Here is a 20,000-nt window from a genome sequence, read left to right on the forward strand (position 1 = left end):
TCATCTGCCGCTACGTTGTGAGTTCAAATTCCGCCGAGGTCGACTTTGCCTTTCATCCTTTCGGGGTCGATAAATTAAGTACCAGTTACGCACTGGGGTCGATGTAATCGACTTAATACCTTCATCTGTCCTTGTTTGTCCCCTCTACGTTTAGCCCCTTGTGGGCAATAAAGAAATAGGAAACTGAAAGAAACCTGCCATGTGTGTGTGTGTGTGTGTGTGTGTGTGTGTGTGTGTGTGTGTGTGTGTGTGTGTGTGTGTATGTATGTATGTCTTTGTATGTGTGTTCATGCTTGTCCCTGTAACTTAATGGTTTGGCAGAACAGACTGATAGAATAAGTAAAATAATAAGTACTGGGGTTGATTTCCCTGACTAAAACCTCTGAAGGTGGTGCTCCAGCATGGCTGCAGTCTGATGCCAGAAACCAGTAAAAGATAAAAGAACGAAAGACAGTGATGCTGAGAGTGTTCCAAGTAATGGATGAAGCATTTCACAGACTTTTGCCATGGCCCATCCCCAACAGATGGGCATTTTACAGAAGGGCATTTTACAGAAGGGCTTCCTCACTTTGGCATTATTAAGGAAACGGATTTTCCCATTGCATCAGAACCATGCTTAAAGTACAGAAGTGATGTAATGAATGATTCTTTTTATATATAACCACCTCGACTGATTGAACCACAGTTCAAAGGTGTCAAATCAAATAACAGTAACTTTTGTGATATTTCTTTACTTGGCAAAGTATTCTTCAGATTCTTGCAGGATCATTTGCAGACAAACATACCGTATCCGATGGCACAGAAGATGTACTACGTTTCACAAAAAAAAAAAAAAAAAAAGCTGCATAAAAAGTGTATCGAGGAGGGTCAAGATTTTGTTGGGTGATTAAAAAGAAAATTTTAATAAATAAAAAAGGACCTGCAAGGTACTGTTTTCTTATTTCTTTATTGCCCACAAGGGGCTAAACATAGAGGGGACAAACAAGGACAGACAAAGGGATTAAGTCGATTACATCGACCCCAGTGCGTAACTGGTGCTTAATTTATCGAACCCGAAAAGATGAAAGGCAAAGTCGACCTTGGCGGAATTTGAACTCAGAACGTAGCGGCAGACGAAATACCGCTAAGCATTTCACCTGGCGTGCTAACGTTTCTGCCAGCTCACCGCCTAGGTACTGTTTTCTGGCATACACTATATTCAAAAAACAAGTTAGGATAGTCATGGCTGGATTAGTTGATGAGAAAAAGTGGTAGACTACAGGCTTGCTTATTTGTAATCTGTCTTTGTTGCTGTTATATAAGTTACCATTTTTGTCTTAAACCTTTCACTTGTTTCAGTCCATTGGACTGCAATCATATTCCACTGGTCTCTTTTGCTGAACTGCTAAGTTGCAGAGATGTAAAGAAACTAACATTGGTTCTCAAGTAGTGGGATTAGAGACAAACACACACAGAGAAAAGAACAGGCTTCTTTCAGTTTCCATCTACCAAATCCACTCACAAGGCTTTGGTCAACCTGAGGTTATTGAAGACACTTTCCCAAGGTGCCATGCAATGGGATAGAACCCAAGACCACAATGGTTGAGAAGCAAGCTTATTAACCACATAGCCACACCTATGCCTCTGGTAAATAAACTTAATTCTCGTTATTCTCATCAAATTTGCATTAACTTGCAAATACCAAACGGGTAAGTATGTTTCAGTATTGTAACTACTTTCTAATTAATGAGTAAGTTGTTAGTTTTAATTAAAGGAGTGTAATGCTGGGATTTTGCTAGTGATCTGAACTATAATAACATACATAAGTCCCTGTTGCACATAAATGTCAAATGTTCCGTTCCATTTTGCTAAGTCAGATGGAAACTAAGCTGGCAATAATGATAGAAGCCAATGCATTAATGATTATGGAGTTTGGTAGACTGGTGGCACAATGACCCAACCAAACTACACATTCTTAGCATTTAAAATATGTTCATGCAGTGAAACAAAGTCTTAAGATTCGGCACAAATGCAGATGAATCTCTTCTTGTATTTTAATTAAGATCTGAATGAAGGTCATTTTAATATTTCAAACACCTTTCATGGAGTGAAATAAGGTTTTAGGATTCAGTGCAAATGCAGATGGCGCTGTTTTTGTATTTTAATTAACACCTGAACAAGAGGCAGTTTTAACATTGAAAACCCATTCACGTAGTAAAACAGTCTTAAGATATTTGACACAAATGCAAGTAATTCTGGTCTCAGATTTTAATGAAGCTCTGAATGAGAGGTTAAAACAGAGAGAATATAAATGTACAATGCTTTTGCTTGTAAATATGATGCACCATCAAAGAATTCTGAATTCTCCATTCTCAATGGCAGGTGGACTTTCAAAAAGGAATGTAAACAATTCTTATTCACATTTACAACATATGTAAGAGGTAGCTTCCTATTTCTCCCTCCCTCTTCTCCCCACTTTCAATCTATCTCTCTTTCTGCCTTTCTCTCTCTATCTCACTCTCTGTGCCCCTCTCTCTCTCTCTACATCTCTCTGTTCCTTTATCTCCAACCCTCTGTTTCTCTCTCTCTCTCTGCACTTCGAGGTTTCTATCTTCCTCTCACCCCTCTCTGTTTCTCTCTCTCTCTCTGTCCTCTCTATTTCTCCTTCGCACTGCCCCTCTCTTCCTCAGCCTTCCCCCTCTCGCCCTCTCTCCTCCGAAGCACTATAAAAACCTACAGATGTTGTTGTAACAGGGAAAAGCGAAGCAGGTGATGTTTATGATTCCATTCGGCATTTGTGTTGCTCATTGGTGGAATTTTCACTACAATCGTCTTTCTGTTCTATTACATACCAGTAATGAAAATGTCAGTGGTTACTTTTTCAAGTCACTCATTCTTCCCTAGAGAAGCGAAAGAAAGCAAAGTGGATAGAAAGACAGACAGAGAATAAAATAAATTACCTTCCACCCCATTGCACATACCTTCACCATTTTGCTTTCAAACCAACTACAAAGAAAATGTCATTTTTATTTTTGCTTGTGTTATTCATTTCTTTTCTCTCCAATGTCATTTGATATATCTAGATTTCTGCATGGCCATTGTTCATAGCTAGAGGTTTGCGTTTGACTAAAAGTGGATTGCTAAACTTTGCCAACAAGAAAAAAGCCAAGTTCGTTTTCAGCTAATAATTCCAGTATGTAAACAACACCATTGATAAATCATTATGTGTTTATGCGTGAGTGTGTGTGTGTGTGAGAGAGAGAGAGAGAGAGAGAGAGAGACCCAGCTAAATAAACTTACGGAAAATGTTTGGTTCAAAGTTAAATGGTAGTAGCTGAGATAAGGAAAGCGAAATGGAGCAAAGATGTTTGTAGGAAAGACATCAGTTGCATATTGATGCTAATTTGGTATGGTTGGATGGTGATTAAAGAACTGTTGGCATGAACAACAAAGAAACTGACTTCAGTGTTCTTCAATATAACTGTTTGTTGTATGAAGTACTACAAAACTATGATATATGGTGTGGGTGCAACCAGAGACATTGGTTAAAGAACTGAAATGGAAAGAGAGGCTAAAAGGGAGAAATGCAGTGAGTATGATATGACAGTGTTGTTGTTGTTCTTTAATCTCATATCAGCCTTGGCAGAGCAGACCTATGATTAAAGGATCAAAGGCGTTCCAGCCGTGACCATCCTGACTTGCTTTTGAACAGTATCTTGTGTGTATACAGAACTAATGTGTAATTTGGAAGGAGCTTTGGTTTCTATTTCCAGCAAGATACACAACTTCCTAAAAGACTTCTGTATTCAGACCTATGATTAAAGGATCAAAGGCATTCCAGCCGTGACCATCCTGACTTGCTTTTGAACAGTATCTTGTGTGTATACAGAACTAATGTGTAATTTGGAAGGAGCTTTGGTTTCTATTTCCAGCAAGATACACAACTTCCTACAAAACTTCTGTATGGCGTATTGGATGGAAAAAAGATGAATCTGAGAGAAGGAATCTAGATGAGCGGAAGTTTCTGTCAAAACATATACTTTTTTCAGAGCAAATTACAATCTTAATCGTTAATACACATACATCCATATAATTTCTTTCCAGTTCATGATCGTATGGTCACGAGTTAGATTCCAGGGGCCGCATTGTGTCCTTCAGCAAGGGACTTTATTTCATGATACTCCAGTCGACTCAGCTGGTAAAAATGAGTTGCACCTGTATTTCCAAGTGGCAAAGCTTGTCACAACCTGTGTGTCATGCTGAATCTCCTTGATAATTACATAAAGGTTACATGTGCCCATGGAGTGCTCAGCCACTTGCATGTTAATTTCAGGGGCAGGCTGTTCTGCTGACTGGATCAACTTGAACACTTGTCAGAGTGCCAGTAAGAATGTGCATGCATGTAAGAAACGAAAGTGAAAGTACAAACCGAAGAGACTAGGTCATTGCAGGTCAAACACAGACAACCCATCTAGGAGGGTGGCCGCTACAAATGAAAACTGATACAGGATGGAGAAAACTTTTCAGTTCTTATCACATGAAGAAACCACTTTAGTGCTAGTGGTATGGTAACATCCACTAAATCCAAACAGTAAATTGATTGTTGATATGAAGGGTATCTATAGGTGCAGGAGTAGCTTGCTTACCACCCACATGGTTCCGGGTTCAGTCCCACTGCGTGGCACCTTGGGCAAGTGTCTTCTACTATAGCCTCGGGCTGACCAAAGCCTTGTGAGTGGATTTGGTAGACGGAAACTGAAAAGAAGCCCGTCGTATATATATATATATATATATATATATATATGTGTGTGTGTGTGTGTTTGTGTGTCTGTGTTTGTTCCCCCACCATCACTTGACAACCGTTGCTGGTGTGTTTACGTCCCCGTAACTTAGCGGTTCGGCAAAAAGAGACCGATAGAATAAGTACTAGGCTTACAAAGAATAAGTCCTGGGGTCGATTTTCTCGACTAAAAGCAGTGCTCCAGCATGGCCGCAGTCAAATGACTGAAACAAGTAAAAGAGTAAAAGAGAGAGTCAATAATGCACCCTACCTCACGTACCCAATAAGAAGTACATACATAGCCACAAAAGTTGGCAGTTTTCTTTGTTGCTGTGTGTACCAGATGAAACACAAACACAAGCTATTGTGCAACCCATCCAGCCCAAGCCAGCAAGGAAAAGCAAAGATGATGATGATGACGTCGATGACAACAATGATGACAGTGATGATGATGATGGCAACGAAGACAATGATGATGAATGTAAAATAACGACATCATGTAATGAGTCAGCTTTTAAGAACATGAGATTTATTAAACATTTTTTTTTTTCCTCTGCTGCAAGAAAAAGAGCCAGATTAAAATTCAGCCTGACCAATTTAATCATTAAAAATCACGGAATAATTATAGAGCAATCAAGAACTGCTAGAAAGAAGACTTCTTAAGACAAGAATCTGATTGAAGCCTTTTTTGTTAAAATATCAACAAAAAAAAAAAAAGAAAGAAAGAAAGAAAAAAGAAGCTATTTCTAACTATAGATTTATTGAAGGAGTTTTGGTCTGGATTTTTTAAATTTCATCTAATTAATTGTACAGTTTCATTCTCATTTGAACACATTTTATCTTATCCTTTTTATCTTTAACTTGTTTAGGTCATTGGAGAGCAGCCATGTTGGAGCATTGCTATGAAAGTCTAAGTCAATCAAAATCAGCTCCAGTAAATTATCTTTTAAAGTTTAATACTTAGTCTAGTCTCTTTTGCTAAACCACTACGTTATAAGGATGTAAACACACCAACACTGGTTGTCAAGCAGCAAGGAGGACAAACAGAAAGACATATATATATCATCATCCTTTAACATCTGTTTTCCACACTGGTATGGGTTGGATGGTTTGATTGGAGCTGGAAAGCCAGAGAACTGCACCAGGTTTCAGCCTGCTTTGGCAAATACACACACACACACGTTCTTTTCTTCTTTTACTTGTTTCAGTCATTTGACTGTGGCCATGCTGGAGCACCACCTTGAAGGGTTTTAGTCAAACAAATCAACACCAGGACTTATTTTTTAAACCTAGTACTTATTCTATCAATCTCTTTTGCTGAAATGCTAACACACCAACGCCAGTTGTCAAGCGGTGGGGGGAGGGGCACAGACACAAAGACACACATAGATACCCCCCCCCCACACACACACACATACGATAGGCTTTTTTTCAGTTTCCATCTACCAAATCCACTCACAAGGCTTTGGTCAGCCTGACTTAATAGTGGAAGATACGTGCCCAAGGTATCATGCAGTGGGATTGAACCTGGAACCATGTTGTCGGGAAGCAAGCTTCTTACCACACAACCATAGCCTACACCTATAATACATATATAAATTTTTGGTAGGAATACTGTATTTCATTTTGCAACCATAATAAATTACCAAATATATTAAAGATTTATAAGTCAATACTGTGTCCTACTTTTCGTATTAACAATGTGATACAATCACTTTTAAGCTTATCTCTACTGATTTCCGATAGAGTTTAGAGTCAACACTGAAAGTTATGATGTTTTGTATATGAATACGTCCTCTGTGGAAAACGTGATCAAAGATAGAAAGATAGGTGAATACCTATTTTTCAATCTTTGATCACATTGCTTACACACATGTATTTCTATACGAAACATTGTAACTCACTGACTCTAAATTCTATAGAAAATCTGTAGAGATAAACTTTAAAGTGATATATATATATATATATATATATATATATATATATGTGTTGGTATGTATGCAGCTGTTAATCCAGATGTGTTTTTTTTCTTTCCTTTTTCTATGTTTCCTCTCCTAGAAGAGTGTAGGCTTGAAATGTCAAAGACTCTTCCATTTTTCCTGAGTGTCAAATTAATACACTTTGTTTGTTGTCCCTTCACATGTCTCCATATTTTTGGCTTTTGTACAATTTTGAACTATACATATATATATATATATATATATATATATATATATATATATATATATATATATATATATACATACACACTGTCAGGGTGTTATATATCCAAAAAGGAAGCTCACTCTAAAGAATAGAACAGTAATGTATCCACAGGAGGTTAAATATATGTCTGGTCATAGAGTAACCAATGGTTTCACATCCATAAAGCATTAAGCTCCATGGATGGCTTGTCAGACTCAAATGGCAGATGGCACATATTCCTCTTCAAACAGGAGACAGAAAACCAGTACAGTTTCAAGTAGCTTGATTGCTGGGTAAAAAACATGTGAGAGAATTTTTGAGGGTTTGTTTTGGGCAGGAAGGATTGGGAAGAGGTGGAGGTTAGCTTGGAACCTTCTGTGGTGAAGATGGACTCAATGTGGGTGCCAAGACTAGGAGAGCTACTTGAGGTAGTACAAGACCAGCCAGGTCCAAAGAACAGAAGCCACACTGCAGTAGTAGAAGAGGAAGATGAAGAAAAGACAGAGAGAGAAGATAACAGGTCTGTGAGAGAGATTGGAGTGTGTTGCTGGGTTCATTTATATCAGTTTGGTGGCATTCTTCAAGGAAGGAAATGGAGATGAAAGAGGGTTCACACAATATGGGTGCCTAGAGGAGTAGAAATGTTTGAATGGAGGTGTCCTATGATCAGCCAATTAAGAAGAAGGTGAAGAAGATGAAGAAGAAAGTGAAGAAGAAGAAGAAGAAGAAGAAGAAGAAGAAGAAGAAGAAGAAGAAGAAGAAAGTGAAGAAGAAGAAGAAAGTGAAGAAGAAGAAGAAGAAAGTGAAGAAGAAGAAGAAGAAAGTGAAGAAGAAGAAAGTGAAGAAGAAGAAGAAGAAGAAAGTGAAGAAGAAGAAAAAGAAGAAGAAGAAGAAAGTGAAGAAGAAGAAGAAGAAGAAGAAGAAGAAGAAGGAGAAAGTGAAGAAGAAGAAGAAGGAGAAAGTGAAGAAGAAGAAGGAGAAAGTGAAGAAGAAGAAGAAGAAAGTGAAGAAGAAGAAGAAGAAAGTGAAGAAGAAGAAGAAGAAGAAGAAGAAAGTGAAGAAGAAGAAGAAAGTGAAGAAGAAGAAGAAGAAGAAAGTGAAGAAGAAGAAGAAGAAGAAGGAGAAAGTGAAGAAGAAGAAGAAGAAAGTGAAGAAGAAGAAGAAGAAAGTGAAGAAGAAGAAAGTGAAGAAGAAGAAGAAAGTGAAGAAGAAGAAGAAGAAGGAGAAAGTGAAGAAGAAGAAGGAGAAAGTGAAGAAGAAGAAGAAGAAAGTGAAGAAGAAGAAAGTGAAGAAGAAGAAGAAGAAGAAGAAGAAGGAGAAAGTGAAGAAGAAGAAGAAGAAAGTGAAGAAGAAGAAGAAGAAAGTGAAGAAGAAGAAAGTGAAGAAGAAGAAGAAAGTGAAGAAGAAGAAGAAGAAGAAGGAGAAAGTGAAGAAGAAGAAGGAGAAAGTGAAGAAGAAGAAGAAGAAAGTGAAGAAGAAGAAAGTGAAGAAGAAGAAGAAGAAGAAGAAGAAGAAGAAGAAGAAGGAGAAAGTGAAGAAGAAGAAAGTGAAGAAGAAGAAGAAGAAGAAGAAGAAGAAGAAGAAAGTGAAGAAGAAGAAAGTGAAGAAGAAGAAGAAGAAGAAGAAGAAGAAGAAGAAGAAGAAGGAGAAAGTGAAGAAGAAGAAAGTGAAGAAGAAGAAGAAGAAGAAGAAGAAGAAGAAGAAAGTGAAGAAGAAGAAAGTGAAGAAGAAGAAGAAGAAGAAGAAGAAGAAGGAGAAAGTGAAGAAGAAGAAAGTGAAGAAGAAGAAGAAGAAGAAGAAGGAGAAAGTGAAGAAGAAGAAGAAAGTGAAGAAGAAGAAAGTGAAGAAGAAGAAGAAGAAGAAGAAGAAGAAAGTGAAGAAGAAGAAAGTGAAGAAGAAGAAGAAGAAGAAGAAGGAGAAAGTGAAGAAGAAGAAGAAAGTGAAGAAGAAGAAAGTGAAGAAGAAGAAGAAGAAGAAGAAGAAGAAAGTGAAGAAGAAGAAAGTGAAGAAGAAGAAGAAGAAGAAGAAGAAGAAAAAGAAGAAGCCAAGAGAACGGAGACAGCAAGTGTGTAGGTCAGAGGCTGGAGTATGCTGATGACATCACATCAATCAGTCAGGCAGCATTTTCTCAAAGGTGGAGAAGGCAAAGTTGTCTAGGATGCTAGTAGTAGTAGTAGTAGTAGTAGTAGTAGCAGCAGCAGTAGTAGTAGTAGTGACAGCAGTGTCCCCGGAAGCAGGAACAATATACTCCCTCGTGGGCTTCATCTGAGCCTTTGTAGCCGATTAGCAGCAATTGGTTGGGGGGTTCAATGAGAAGGCCCAATGTTTGCTACGTTGAAGATGTGCCAGAATAGAAAACCCGATGACAACAACAACGACAACGACGACGATGATGATAGTGATGATTATGATGATGATGATGATGATGATGATGGCAGTCAGTATCAAAAGGGACTCAGTGGCAGATCGTGACCAAACATATTAATTAGAAAACACAATAATCTGTCGTAATGCGTAAACAGAATGTACGATGAAATTCAAGTCACACAGAGCAGAGTGAGTCTTTATGTGACTTTAAATACCAACTGTGACAAATGAACAGGTTAATTCAGTCGTGGAGACAACCAGTACTGATGGTGAACTAGTGAAATAGGCACTAATTAGTCATAACTACAAGAATTCTTCCTTATATAATATAATGTCTGTCTTTCGTTCATTCTTTCTTTTCTTTTCTTTTCTTTTCTTTTTTTTCTTTTTTTCTTTGTGCTGTTGTTGCTGTATTTCTTCTAACAACAAAATAGGATCAATAGAAATCTGAAAGACTTAATACATTGGTGGAGGAGGGGGAGGGGGAAGAAGAAGAAGAAGAAGAAACTAGTTTAAAATATTGTTATTTCTTTAAATTTCACAAGATGCAAATGTTGGTTAGTGTGCCTTATGATGATGATAACCATGATTATGATGATGATGATGATGATGATGATGGTGATGACTATGATGTTGATGATGATGATGATGTATGATAATGATCGTGTCTGAAGAAGAAGACATGATGTGTATGTTGATTATATTTGAATAACAAGATGCGCATACATCAGCTATATTTCTCCCTCCCTCCCTCCCTCCCTGCCTGCCTGGCCATTCTCGGAAACATTGAAATAATTAGTAAGAACAGCTTGGAACTCGTGATAGACGACACACAGAGCAATACGACTGCCTAACTGTCAGAACTGACATCAGATAGAATGAGAGTGTCCATTGTGAGAAAGTTTTCCCCGTCTCTAGAAACTGACTAACATTCGCCGTGTAATTCTGTGCATGGAGAGTATTTTATTGGAGAAGGAAGGAAGGAAGGAAGGAAGGAAGGAAGGAAAGAATGGAGACTGAAACATCTCTTGGTCAGACATAGGTTCGGAGTCAGAGAAGTGCTTGGCGATGTGTATGTGAAAAGAGGAGGAAAAAGAGACGGAGACATATAACAGGGAAGATAGACAAGTGAGAGCTTCTTTAAGATAAACCTGCTGCAAGCCAGATCAGATTTGCAGACGGAGCAAGGTTCCACTGAGATGGAAAGTGCCACGATGGTGGAATGGTACACAAAAGGTATGTTGCTCCTTTGGACTTGCCAGTGATGTGGAGAGCAGGGTCACACTTCATGGGTTCTTCATATCATACGGTCCAGGCTTGAATAAATAAAAAAGATTCTTCCAGAGTCATACGGACTCGTATGGCAAGTTTTCCCGGTTCTGTGGCACATATATTATTTTCCCCTACAACAAGATGCTGGGTCATCACAGGATTGCTCATTTTCACCAGCTGAGGGGACTGTCCAATAACTGAAACCACAATCTTACAGCTATGACTCCAACACTCTTACCACTAAACCATGTGCCTCCACCAGGCTTGGATCATATCAAACATCCTATATTGGACAGCTAGAACCAGACAAAACACTGGAGAGGACACTCCAGCCTCACCTATGCATCAACACAACAAAGAAATGAAAAGATACTGGTCCCAGCATCACTGGCACAACCCACAAGTGTGGCTTGTATGAAAGAACCTGTTATTCGTGCATCAAACTGTTCGGCCACAGGCAATACTACTCCAGTACAGTGAACATCTAGAACCCTCACCCATGGTCATTAATGATGGAAGCTTCAGAAAAAGCCAAGAGACAGGCCTGGAAAGAATAGTAGAAAGAATGTTGTTGTTGGCACTCCGTCGCTCACAACGTCGAGGGTTCCAGTTGATCCGATCAACGGAACAGCCTGCTCGTGAAATTAACATGCAAGTGGCTGAGCACTCCACAGACACGTGTACCCTTAATGTAGTTCTCAGGGATATTCAGCGTGACACAATGTGACAAGGCTGGTTTTTTGAAATACAGGTACAACAGAAACAGGAAGTAAGAGTGAGAGAAAGTTGTGGTGGAAGAGTACAGCAGGGTTTGCCACCATCCCCTGCCGGAGCCTTGTGGAGCTTTTAGGTGTTTTCGCTTAATAAACACTCACAACGCCCGGTCTGGGAATCGAAACCGCGATCCTATGACCTCGAGTCCGCTGCCCTAACCACTGGGCCATTGCGCCTCCAGTAGAAAGATAGAGGTGGAGCAAGGAACAATATCAAGTAGCTAGAAGAAAAGCAACATGACAGGTATGAATGAAAGAAAGACATTATATAAGAAAGAATTCTAGTAGCTATGACTATTTAGTATCTATTTCACCAGTTTTACTTCAGCACTGGTTGTCACCATGACTAAATCTGTTCATTTGTCACAGCATTTAGCATAAACTCAGCTGATCCGAGTTTTTCAACTCCCTATGTTACATACCTGGAGGTCTTGCTATATTTGCATTAAATATGCAAAACCAGCAGTATTTTCTCTCAGATATATTGTTGATATAAATCTCTGCTTGTATTTATCAGCTTGATTAATGACAAGTTCCACCTCCACTCTCTAAGCAGAGTGGGTTGCAGAAGGAAAGTTATGCAGCTAACAAGAAACATAATATGCAATTGCTCTTGACAATACTCAAACATCCAATCTTGCCTGAAACAATCCCATTTATGCTTGTCTGATAAAATAGGTGAACTAAGGTAAAAGCAAAAACCTTTGCCATTAGTAGTTATGAGTGACACATGATGCATCTAGTGGAAAATTACAAAAAGAAAGGTAAAGAAAATCGAGCCAGATAAACAGAAATTCAAAGATTAGATACATTATAAGAGAAAAATATCTATCTATCTATCTATCTCTATCTATCTATCTATCTATTTATCTATCTATCTATCTATCTATCTATCTACCTGTTTATCTCTGGCTGTCTATCTATCTATCTATCTGTCTATCTATCTATTTATCTGTCTATCTATCTATCTCTGTCTGTCTATTTATCTCTGTCTATCTATCTATCTCTGTCTATCTATCTATCTATCTATCTATCTCTCTATATCTGCCTGCCTACCTGCCTTCCTACCTACCTATATCTAAACAGGTACAAGAATGGCTGTGTGGTACAAGAAGTTTACTTCACAACCACATGGTTCGAGTCCCACAGCCTAGCATCTTCGGTAAATGTCTTCTACCACTGCCCGAGGCTGACCAATGGACTGTGAGTGTATTTGGTAAACAACAACTTATTACATGCACCTTGTGCGTATATACATATATAATGGAATCTTCTGTCAAAGACGACGTACGAGTGTTCACTCCTTCCAGCAAACTGACCCTGCCTGTATAGGTGCACAAGAGTGCCATGCATCAGATGTCCAAATGATCACAGAGGTATGCAAAAAGAAGTGTTTATCTAAAGAACATAATACACCACCCAGTCCAGGAATTGAACCCACGATCTAGCAATTGTGAATGCAATACTCTAACTTCTAGGCTATGCGCCTGTATAAATAATAAAATCAGCTAAAAAAAAGATACAGTGAACTAGGTGAAGGGAGTGAAAATTTCAATGTTTCAGTAAGAGCCCTTCTTAAATGAAAAGCCAATAGGAGTTTCTCTTTAGTTTCCCCCCGGTCAACTTTTTCCTGAAGAACTGTACCAAATTTCTTTTGGTGAACTGGAGGACACCCCACCTCTCTGGATTGAGTAACTGTGTCTTCTACTACAGCCCCAGGTCAACCAAGGCCTTGTAAGTGGATTTAGTAGACAAAATTCAAAAGAACTGTTGGACTTTCCATTCCCTATGTACTATTTTTGTCGACTTTACTGAAGAATACAAGTCTTACTGACACAGACCAGCATGAGTTTCTTTTGATTCTGTTCTCTCTCTCTCTCTCTCTCTCTCTCTCACACACACACACACACTGTAGTCTGGGAAGAAGAGCTGATTAACTGCATGAAAAGAAAACGTCGGTTCATTTTTTTTTTTTTTTTTGCATTTTACTATGCCACTACCATTCAATGTTAATTATATTAATTTCAGTTTTACAATAAAATAATACAGGACTATCATAGTCCTCTTACATAGTCTGAACCTAATTCTTCAAATTAATAATTTTTTGCTGTTATTGTTGAGATAATCAACAATGTGGTGAACATAATAAAATTTTCAAAGAAAAAAAAACAAAGAGAAATCAAAGATAATCAAATATGCTGTCCATCCTCTACTGTATAATATATTAATGTATATATAATAGATATAAACAGTCCCAATTTATTTTGCACAATAATAACATTTAAACATGGATGGCTGGGTCAATAATAGAATAATGAACAACAAGCTGGAAGATTAATAATTAATGTCCAATCTATGGCATTGTGATGTAATATTTTGCTCTCAGTGACCAACTTCACCAAACTCAAAGAATGCACCAGCATGGCCTTGGTTGTGGTAATGGTTAAAACAAATCAAAAAAACAAAAAAAAATCTAAGTAGTTCCTCAATATAGATGCAAGAATGGCTGTGTGGAAAGTAGCTTGCTTACCAACCACATGGTTCCGGGTTCAGTCCCACTGCGTGGCACCTTGGGCAAGTGTCTTCTACTATAGCCTCGGGCCGACCAAAGCCTTGTGAGTGGATTTGGTAGACGGAAACTGAAAGAAGCCCGTCGTATATATGTATATATATATATGTGTGTGTGTGTGTGTGTGTGTGTGTGTCTGTGTTTGTCCCCCCCAACATTGCTTGACAACCGATGCTGGTGTGTTTACGTCCCCGTAACTTAGCGGTTCGGCAAAAGAGACCAATAGGATAAGCACTAGGCTTACAAAGTATAAGTCCTGGGGTCGGTTTGCTCGACTAAAGGCGGTGCTCCAGCATGGCCGCAGTCAAAGTGACTGAAACAAGTAAAAAGAATTAAAAAAAGAGAGAGTATAAACTAAATTGTTAAACCTGTATTGTTGATAAATGAAAGGACTGCTAATGTCACCGGCAACATGAACCGACAGCAGCTGGCGAGGGCCGCTTATGACAAGGAACAATAAAAAGAATCAGGCTCAGCTTTGAAAAGAACGGAATAACAGTGATGTCATGGTTATACGGATTATGGCAGCATTGCATATGAGTTGATCAAAAGCTACTTAAGGACAGCAGTGATTGCAGTGTGACCTTTTAATTAGTGTAGTACGACATGACATGACAAAACTAACGAATGATTGGCTAGTTTGCAGAGCTAAATTCGATGATTCCCAAAGAAAAATAACATCAGTGATACTTTGGTATTCTCTCCAGGAGATATTTGTTCGTTAAGATTATAATTTTCTTAGTAATCAACCCTTTAGCATTTAAACTAGCCATATCCGGCCAAAAGTATTCTGTCTGTTTTATGTTCAAAATTGCCAGATCTGGTCTCTCACACCAACCCTACAATATTGTTTTAGAAATTAACAGCTACCTCATCAAGATCTCATAGCTACAAGATAATGCATGATTAATTCAAAACAATGTGGATAAAAAAAGCATTAATTTTGGCAGAATAATGCGAACACTAAAGGGTTAAAGGTGATTTGTAACTCTCGCTGCGCAGATTAAATTTATGTCTCCCATTCACAAGCTGGTGATGGAATGTAACACGCTAATCATATGCAAATCAGTTCATGCAATCCCTTTCTGTTGTCCAGTAAAAATAACGTAAGTGGACATCATATGAATTGTAAAGAAATCTGGAAAGTACCCCACAATCAAAAACAAGTCAACTCAGTTCCTGTGTCTCAAGTGCACATTCATGGAACCAAGTATACTCAATTCCTGCACATATTGGATTTGAAGACCAACTGCACACCACATACAATGAAGTGGAGAATTATGGAGAAATTGATACCATATGTAAATCCTCATCATCATTTAACGTCCGTCTTCCATGCTAGCATGGTTTGGATGGTTTGACAGGAGCCGGCCAGGTAGACTACATCAAGCTACTGTGTTGGTTTTGGCATGACTTTTATGGCTGGATGCCCTTCCTAACACTAATCACCTCAAAGAGTGGACTGAGTGCTTTTTTTTAAATGGATCTAAAAAATGCAACTTATGTGTAGCTGAAAGATCACACATTCTTTTTAGGTCCAAGGATTCCACCACACTAACACTAATTCCAAATCTGAAATTTTCAGCAAAAGCAAACATAAGAACAAATTTCTTTTGGTGAACTGGAGGACACCCCACCTCTTTGGATTGAGTAACTGTGTCTTCTACTACAGCCCCAGGTCAACCAAGGCCTTATAAGTGGATTTAGTCGACAAAATTCGAAAGAAACCCATTGTGTGTGTGTGTGTGTGTGTGTGTGTGTGTGTGTGCATGCACACTTCTATGTGTCTGTTATGTGTCTCCTTGCCTTAACATTGCATGATAGTTATAAGCAATTGTTACCATCATGCAAGTAGTGCTCTTTGTTTCCAATATTCCAAGATATGTCTAGTCATGGGAAAATATTACCTTACTTGAAATGGGTGAATGTTAGCAACACAAAGGGCATGTGACTGTAGAAAATCTGCCCCATGCAAGCACAGAAAGTAGACATTAAAATCATGATCAAATACATACATATACATATGACAAGCTGCTTTCTGTTGCTATCTGACAAATCCATTCACAAGGTCACCAACCATTTCCATCTCAGCATCAATTAGTTTTGACTGTCACCTGAAGCATTGTGCTGGTTCTTACAGCTGATATTTTCAACACTAATTGGAATCGGTAACATTTCAGACAAACATATATCATTCAAATTCTTCGTTACGTCAAAATTAAATTCAGTATAACTTTCATTTATATAGAATTGATCTCATACTGGTAAATACTTGTTTAAAATAACACAAATAAAAGAAGCAAAGCTGCAAATAATGACAGAGTCAACTGTAGCAATAAATCACATCGTGTTATAGTCAGAACTACCTTATAGACAAGTTGTTTCTTCTCTATGTCTCTCCTGCTGCTACTACTGTTCTTTTGAACTGGCTAATCGGATACTCCCACGCCTTCCTGCCCCTGCCTCCACTTTCGCTAATTCCACTTAATGAAACAAGTCTCTCCTCATTTTGTAACTCCTGCTATGTCTCATCTTCAAAAGTTCTCACTAAATATTTTTCCATAGTAGCACTGCATCAGCTGCGATGACAAGGGTTCCGATTGATGTGATCAGCAGAACAGCCTGCTTGTGAAATTAACATGCAAGTGGTTGAGCACTCCACAGACACATCATCATCATCGTCGTCGTCGTTTAATGTCCGTTTTCCATGCTAGCATGGGTTGGACAATTTGACTGAGGACTGGTGAAACCAGATGGCTACACCAGGCTCCAATCTGATTTGGTAGAGTTTCTACAGCTGGATGCCCTTCCTAAAGCCAACCACTCCGAGAGTGTAGTGGGTGCTTTTACGTGCCACCGGCACGAAGGCCAGTCAGGCGGTTCTGGCAATGGCCACACTCCGCGTACTCTTAAAATAGTTCCCAGGGAGATTCAGCGTGACACAGAATGTGATAAGGTTGACCCTTTGAAGTACAGGTACTACTCATTTCTGCCAGCTGAATGGAGTTGAGCAATGTGAAATAAAGTGTCTTGCTCAAGGACACAATATGCTGCTAGGTATTGAACTCACAACCTTACAATTGTGAAATGAATACCCAAACCACTTGTCCACCTTCCCTTCACAAGCTTTTTGTCTAAATCACACAAATTTCTGTTTCAATGTATTAAGATTTTGAGAGTTTTTCTTTTTTTTTTGTAAAAGGAAATTGAGTGTCAAAATAAAAACCTCTCACTGGCTGTGTGGTTAAGAAACTTGCTTCCAACCATGTGGTTTTGGGTTTAGGCTCACTGTACAGCACTTTGGGTATGTGGCCTCTACTATACACCCAAGCTAATTAAATGAGTGGATTTCGTAGACAAAAGCCAAAAGATGCCTGTCTTATATACGTGTGTGTGAATTTATGTCTGCTTGTGTGAGTTGGAGGCTCTTTCTTTTGATATTCTATATTTGTGGTAAATAGTTATCACCATCATACAAGCAGTGTCCATTTCCAATCTTTTATGAAAACATGTCTAGTCATAGAGAAATTATTACTTTATTTGGAAATGGGTGGGTTTGGCAACAGAAACGGTATCCGACCCATACAAGCATAGAAAGGTGGATGTTAAAATGATTTCTTTTTCAAAAAGGTAAGAGCAAAAAGTAAGCAAGCAAAAGAAGTAACATATGATTAAATTAATTAGTGATTTTTCTTTCATTTTTTTTTTTTTTGGCAGAATGGTAAACTCCTTCCTATGTTAAAAATCAATGATAATTCTATATGCTGCTCCCAGAGTTGCACAGAAATACATGTAACTTAGTTTAGTGGTTTGACAAAAGAGACTGATAGAATAAGTACTTGGCTTAAAAAGAAAATAAGTAATTGGGGTTAATTAGTTCAACTAAAATTCTTCAAGGTAGGAGATGCCCCAGCATGACCACAGACTGACAACTGAAACAAGTAAAAAATAAAAGATTAAAAGAAAGAGCTGTGTGTGTGTGTGTGTGTGTGTGTGCATCTTTGTTCTGCGTATGTCCCCACCCCACTACTTGACCAATGCTGGTTTGTTTATGTTCTCATAAAAAAAGAGACTGATAGAATAAGTACCAAACTTAAAAAGAGAAAATAGGTAACCAGATCGAGAGCAAACTCTTCCAGGTGGTGCTCCAGCATGGCCACGCAGTTCAGTGACCGAAACAACTAAATGACAAAAAAGAAAAAGACTCCTGCTTTCCATGACCACCACCACCAAAACCATGCAAACCTTTTAAGATAAATAAGTCGTGTCTTACTTGAGCTCTGTGGCCAACTGTTTGAGTTCGATATTTTGTTTGCGAAGTCTGTCTAATTCATCCATTGCATGGCGTAATTGCCGTTCTGTACGATGTGATGTATCGGTGTTTTGGAATACTGTGCTGCTCATGTACATCATAATGACCAGCCAGAACCCTAACAGGGCAGCTACCACCTTCCATGTCCGCATGCTACTCATGCATCACCCTGAAGAAAAAAAAGAAAAAAAAAAAGTGTGAGAAAAAAAAAACAGACATAAAACAACACATTATAGAAAGTTAAATAATAAAACAAACAGAAATCTGTCATCAAATAAAATCTTCAAAAAATCTTCAAAAGAATGTGGGTGTGTAATAAATTATTTCTTTGGCTGGAACGAAGACTGAAAATTTTTTAATTTTTATTTTGCTATGTTTTAGCTTCTTTTTTTTTTAAAGTGGTTCTTGTGTCTTCTGCAAAGAAGTAAACACTTTGGTGAAGTGAAATGATGCAACGCTGGATTTGAAATGAAAATCCAAGAACACAGTTCATTACGAATACTTACTACTACACAACAGTGTGTGTGTGTGTGCGGGAGTATGTATATATATATCATCATTATCCTCATTTAATGTCCTTTTTTCCATGCTGGCATGGGTTGGACAGATAACCGTAGGACTGCAAACTGGCTGAAACGTTAACCCACTCAGCTAAATGCTTAGCGGCATTTCTTCTGACTGAACTCAAGTTCCATGGAGGTTGATTTTGCGTTTCATCCTTTTGGATGTCAATGAAATAGGTACCAGTTGACCTCTGGGGTTAATGTAACTGACTCATCCTTTTCTCTGAATTTGCTGGCCTTGCATTAAAATTTGAAACCAATATGAATATATATATATATATATATATATATATATATATATATATCCATAAGGAGTCTACTATAGACCTTTGTGGAGAAATTTTTGCTATTTTGGTAACGATTACATGTTTATCTCACCAATACATTGTGGAGATATCATTATATGAACACACACACACATATATATAGGATTATATATCATCATCATCATCATCATCATCATCGTTTAACATCCACACTCCATGCTAGCATGGGTTGGACGATTTGACTGAGAACTGGTGAAACCAGATGTGGCTACACCAGGCTCCAATCTGATATATATATCTATATGTATATATATATATATATATATATATATATATATATATATATATATATATATATATATATATATATATATGTATATATATATATATAGGATTAAAATTAATCAAAGGACATACTAAGTATGTCTACCTGCTGGGAATAACAGTCAAAACTCTTATTTAAATCGCCAAAAGGAAACACTGGTAATAACTACAGAAATCAACTGTCTGCAGGCAAACGGGCTAAGACAATCTCTCAACATACATTCTCTATCATTTTTAATTGCTACACTACATAATAACAGAGTTAATATCTTCGTAAATATTTTCTCCTGAATTATTGGCTCTGTATGTGTGTGTATATATATATATATATATACATACCCACACACACACACACACACACACACACACACACACACACACACACACTGTATTCACTCATCTGAAAGCTGCATCACTAATTTAGTGTTATATTTTGGTACCAATTTTTTCCTGTCATAGTTTTAGCTTAGAGCTGTATAGAAGTTGCACCCCAGTTTTTTCAGTTAAAAATCAAGTTTGAGTAAACACGGCATATATGTATATAAATATAGAGATGTTGATTGTTTATATCAAGTTATAAATATAAAAAATGATCTTACACTAAACTGAAG

General features: G+C 37.9%; 1 protein-coding gene across 1 annotated transcript in view; it reads right to left on the minus strand.

The window, feature by feature from the left end:
• The window catches only part of LOC106882187 (alpha-(1,6)-fucosyltransferase), a 121,730-nt gene extending 103,213 nt beyond the window's left edge, over nucleotides 1-18,517 (minus strand). The window contains exon 1 of the mRNA XM_089341673.1: nucleotides 18,198-18,517. Coding sequence (XP_089197799.1) covers nucleotides 18,198-18,397 — 200 coding nt within the window. The 5' untranslated portion in view covers nucleotides 18,398-18,517. The remainder of the gene's footprint in view (nucleotides 1-18,197) is intronic.
• Between the last annotated feature and the right edge of the window lie 1,483 nt (nucleotides 18,518-20,000).

This window comes from Octopus bimaculoides, chromosome 25 (assembly GCF_046866305.1).
Source record: "Octopus bimaculoides isolate indiv1 chromosome 25, ASM4686630v1, whole genome shotgun sequence".
In the NCBI taxonomy this organism is placed as follows: domain Eukaryota; kingdom Metazoa; phylum Mollusca; class Cephalopoda; order Octopoda; family Octopodidae; genus Octopus; species Octopus bimaculoides.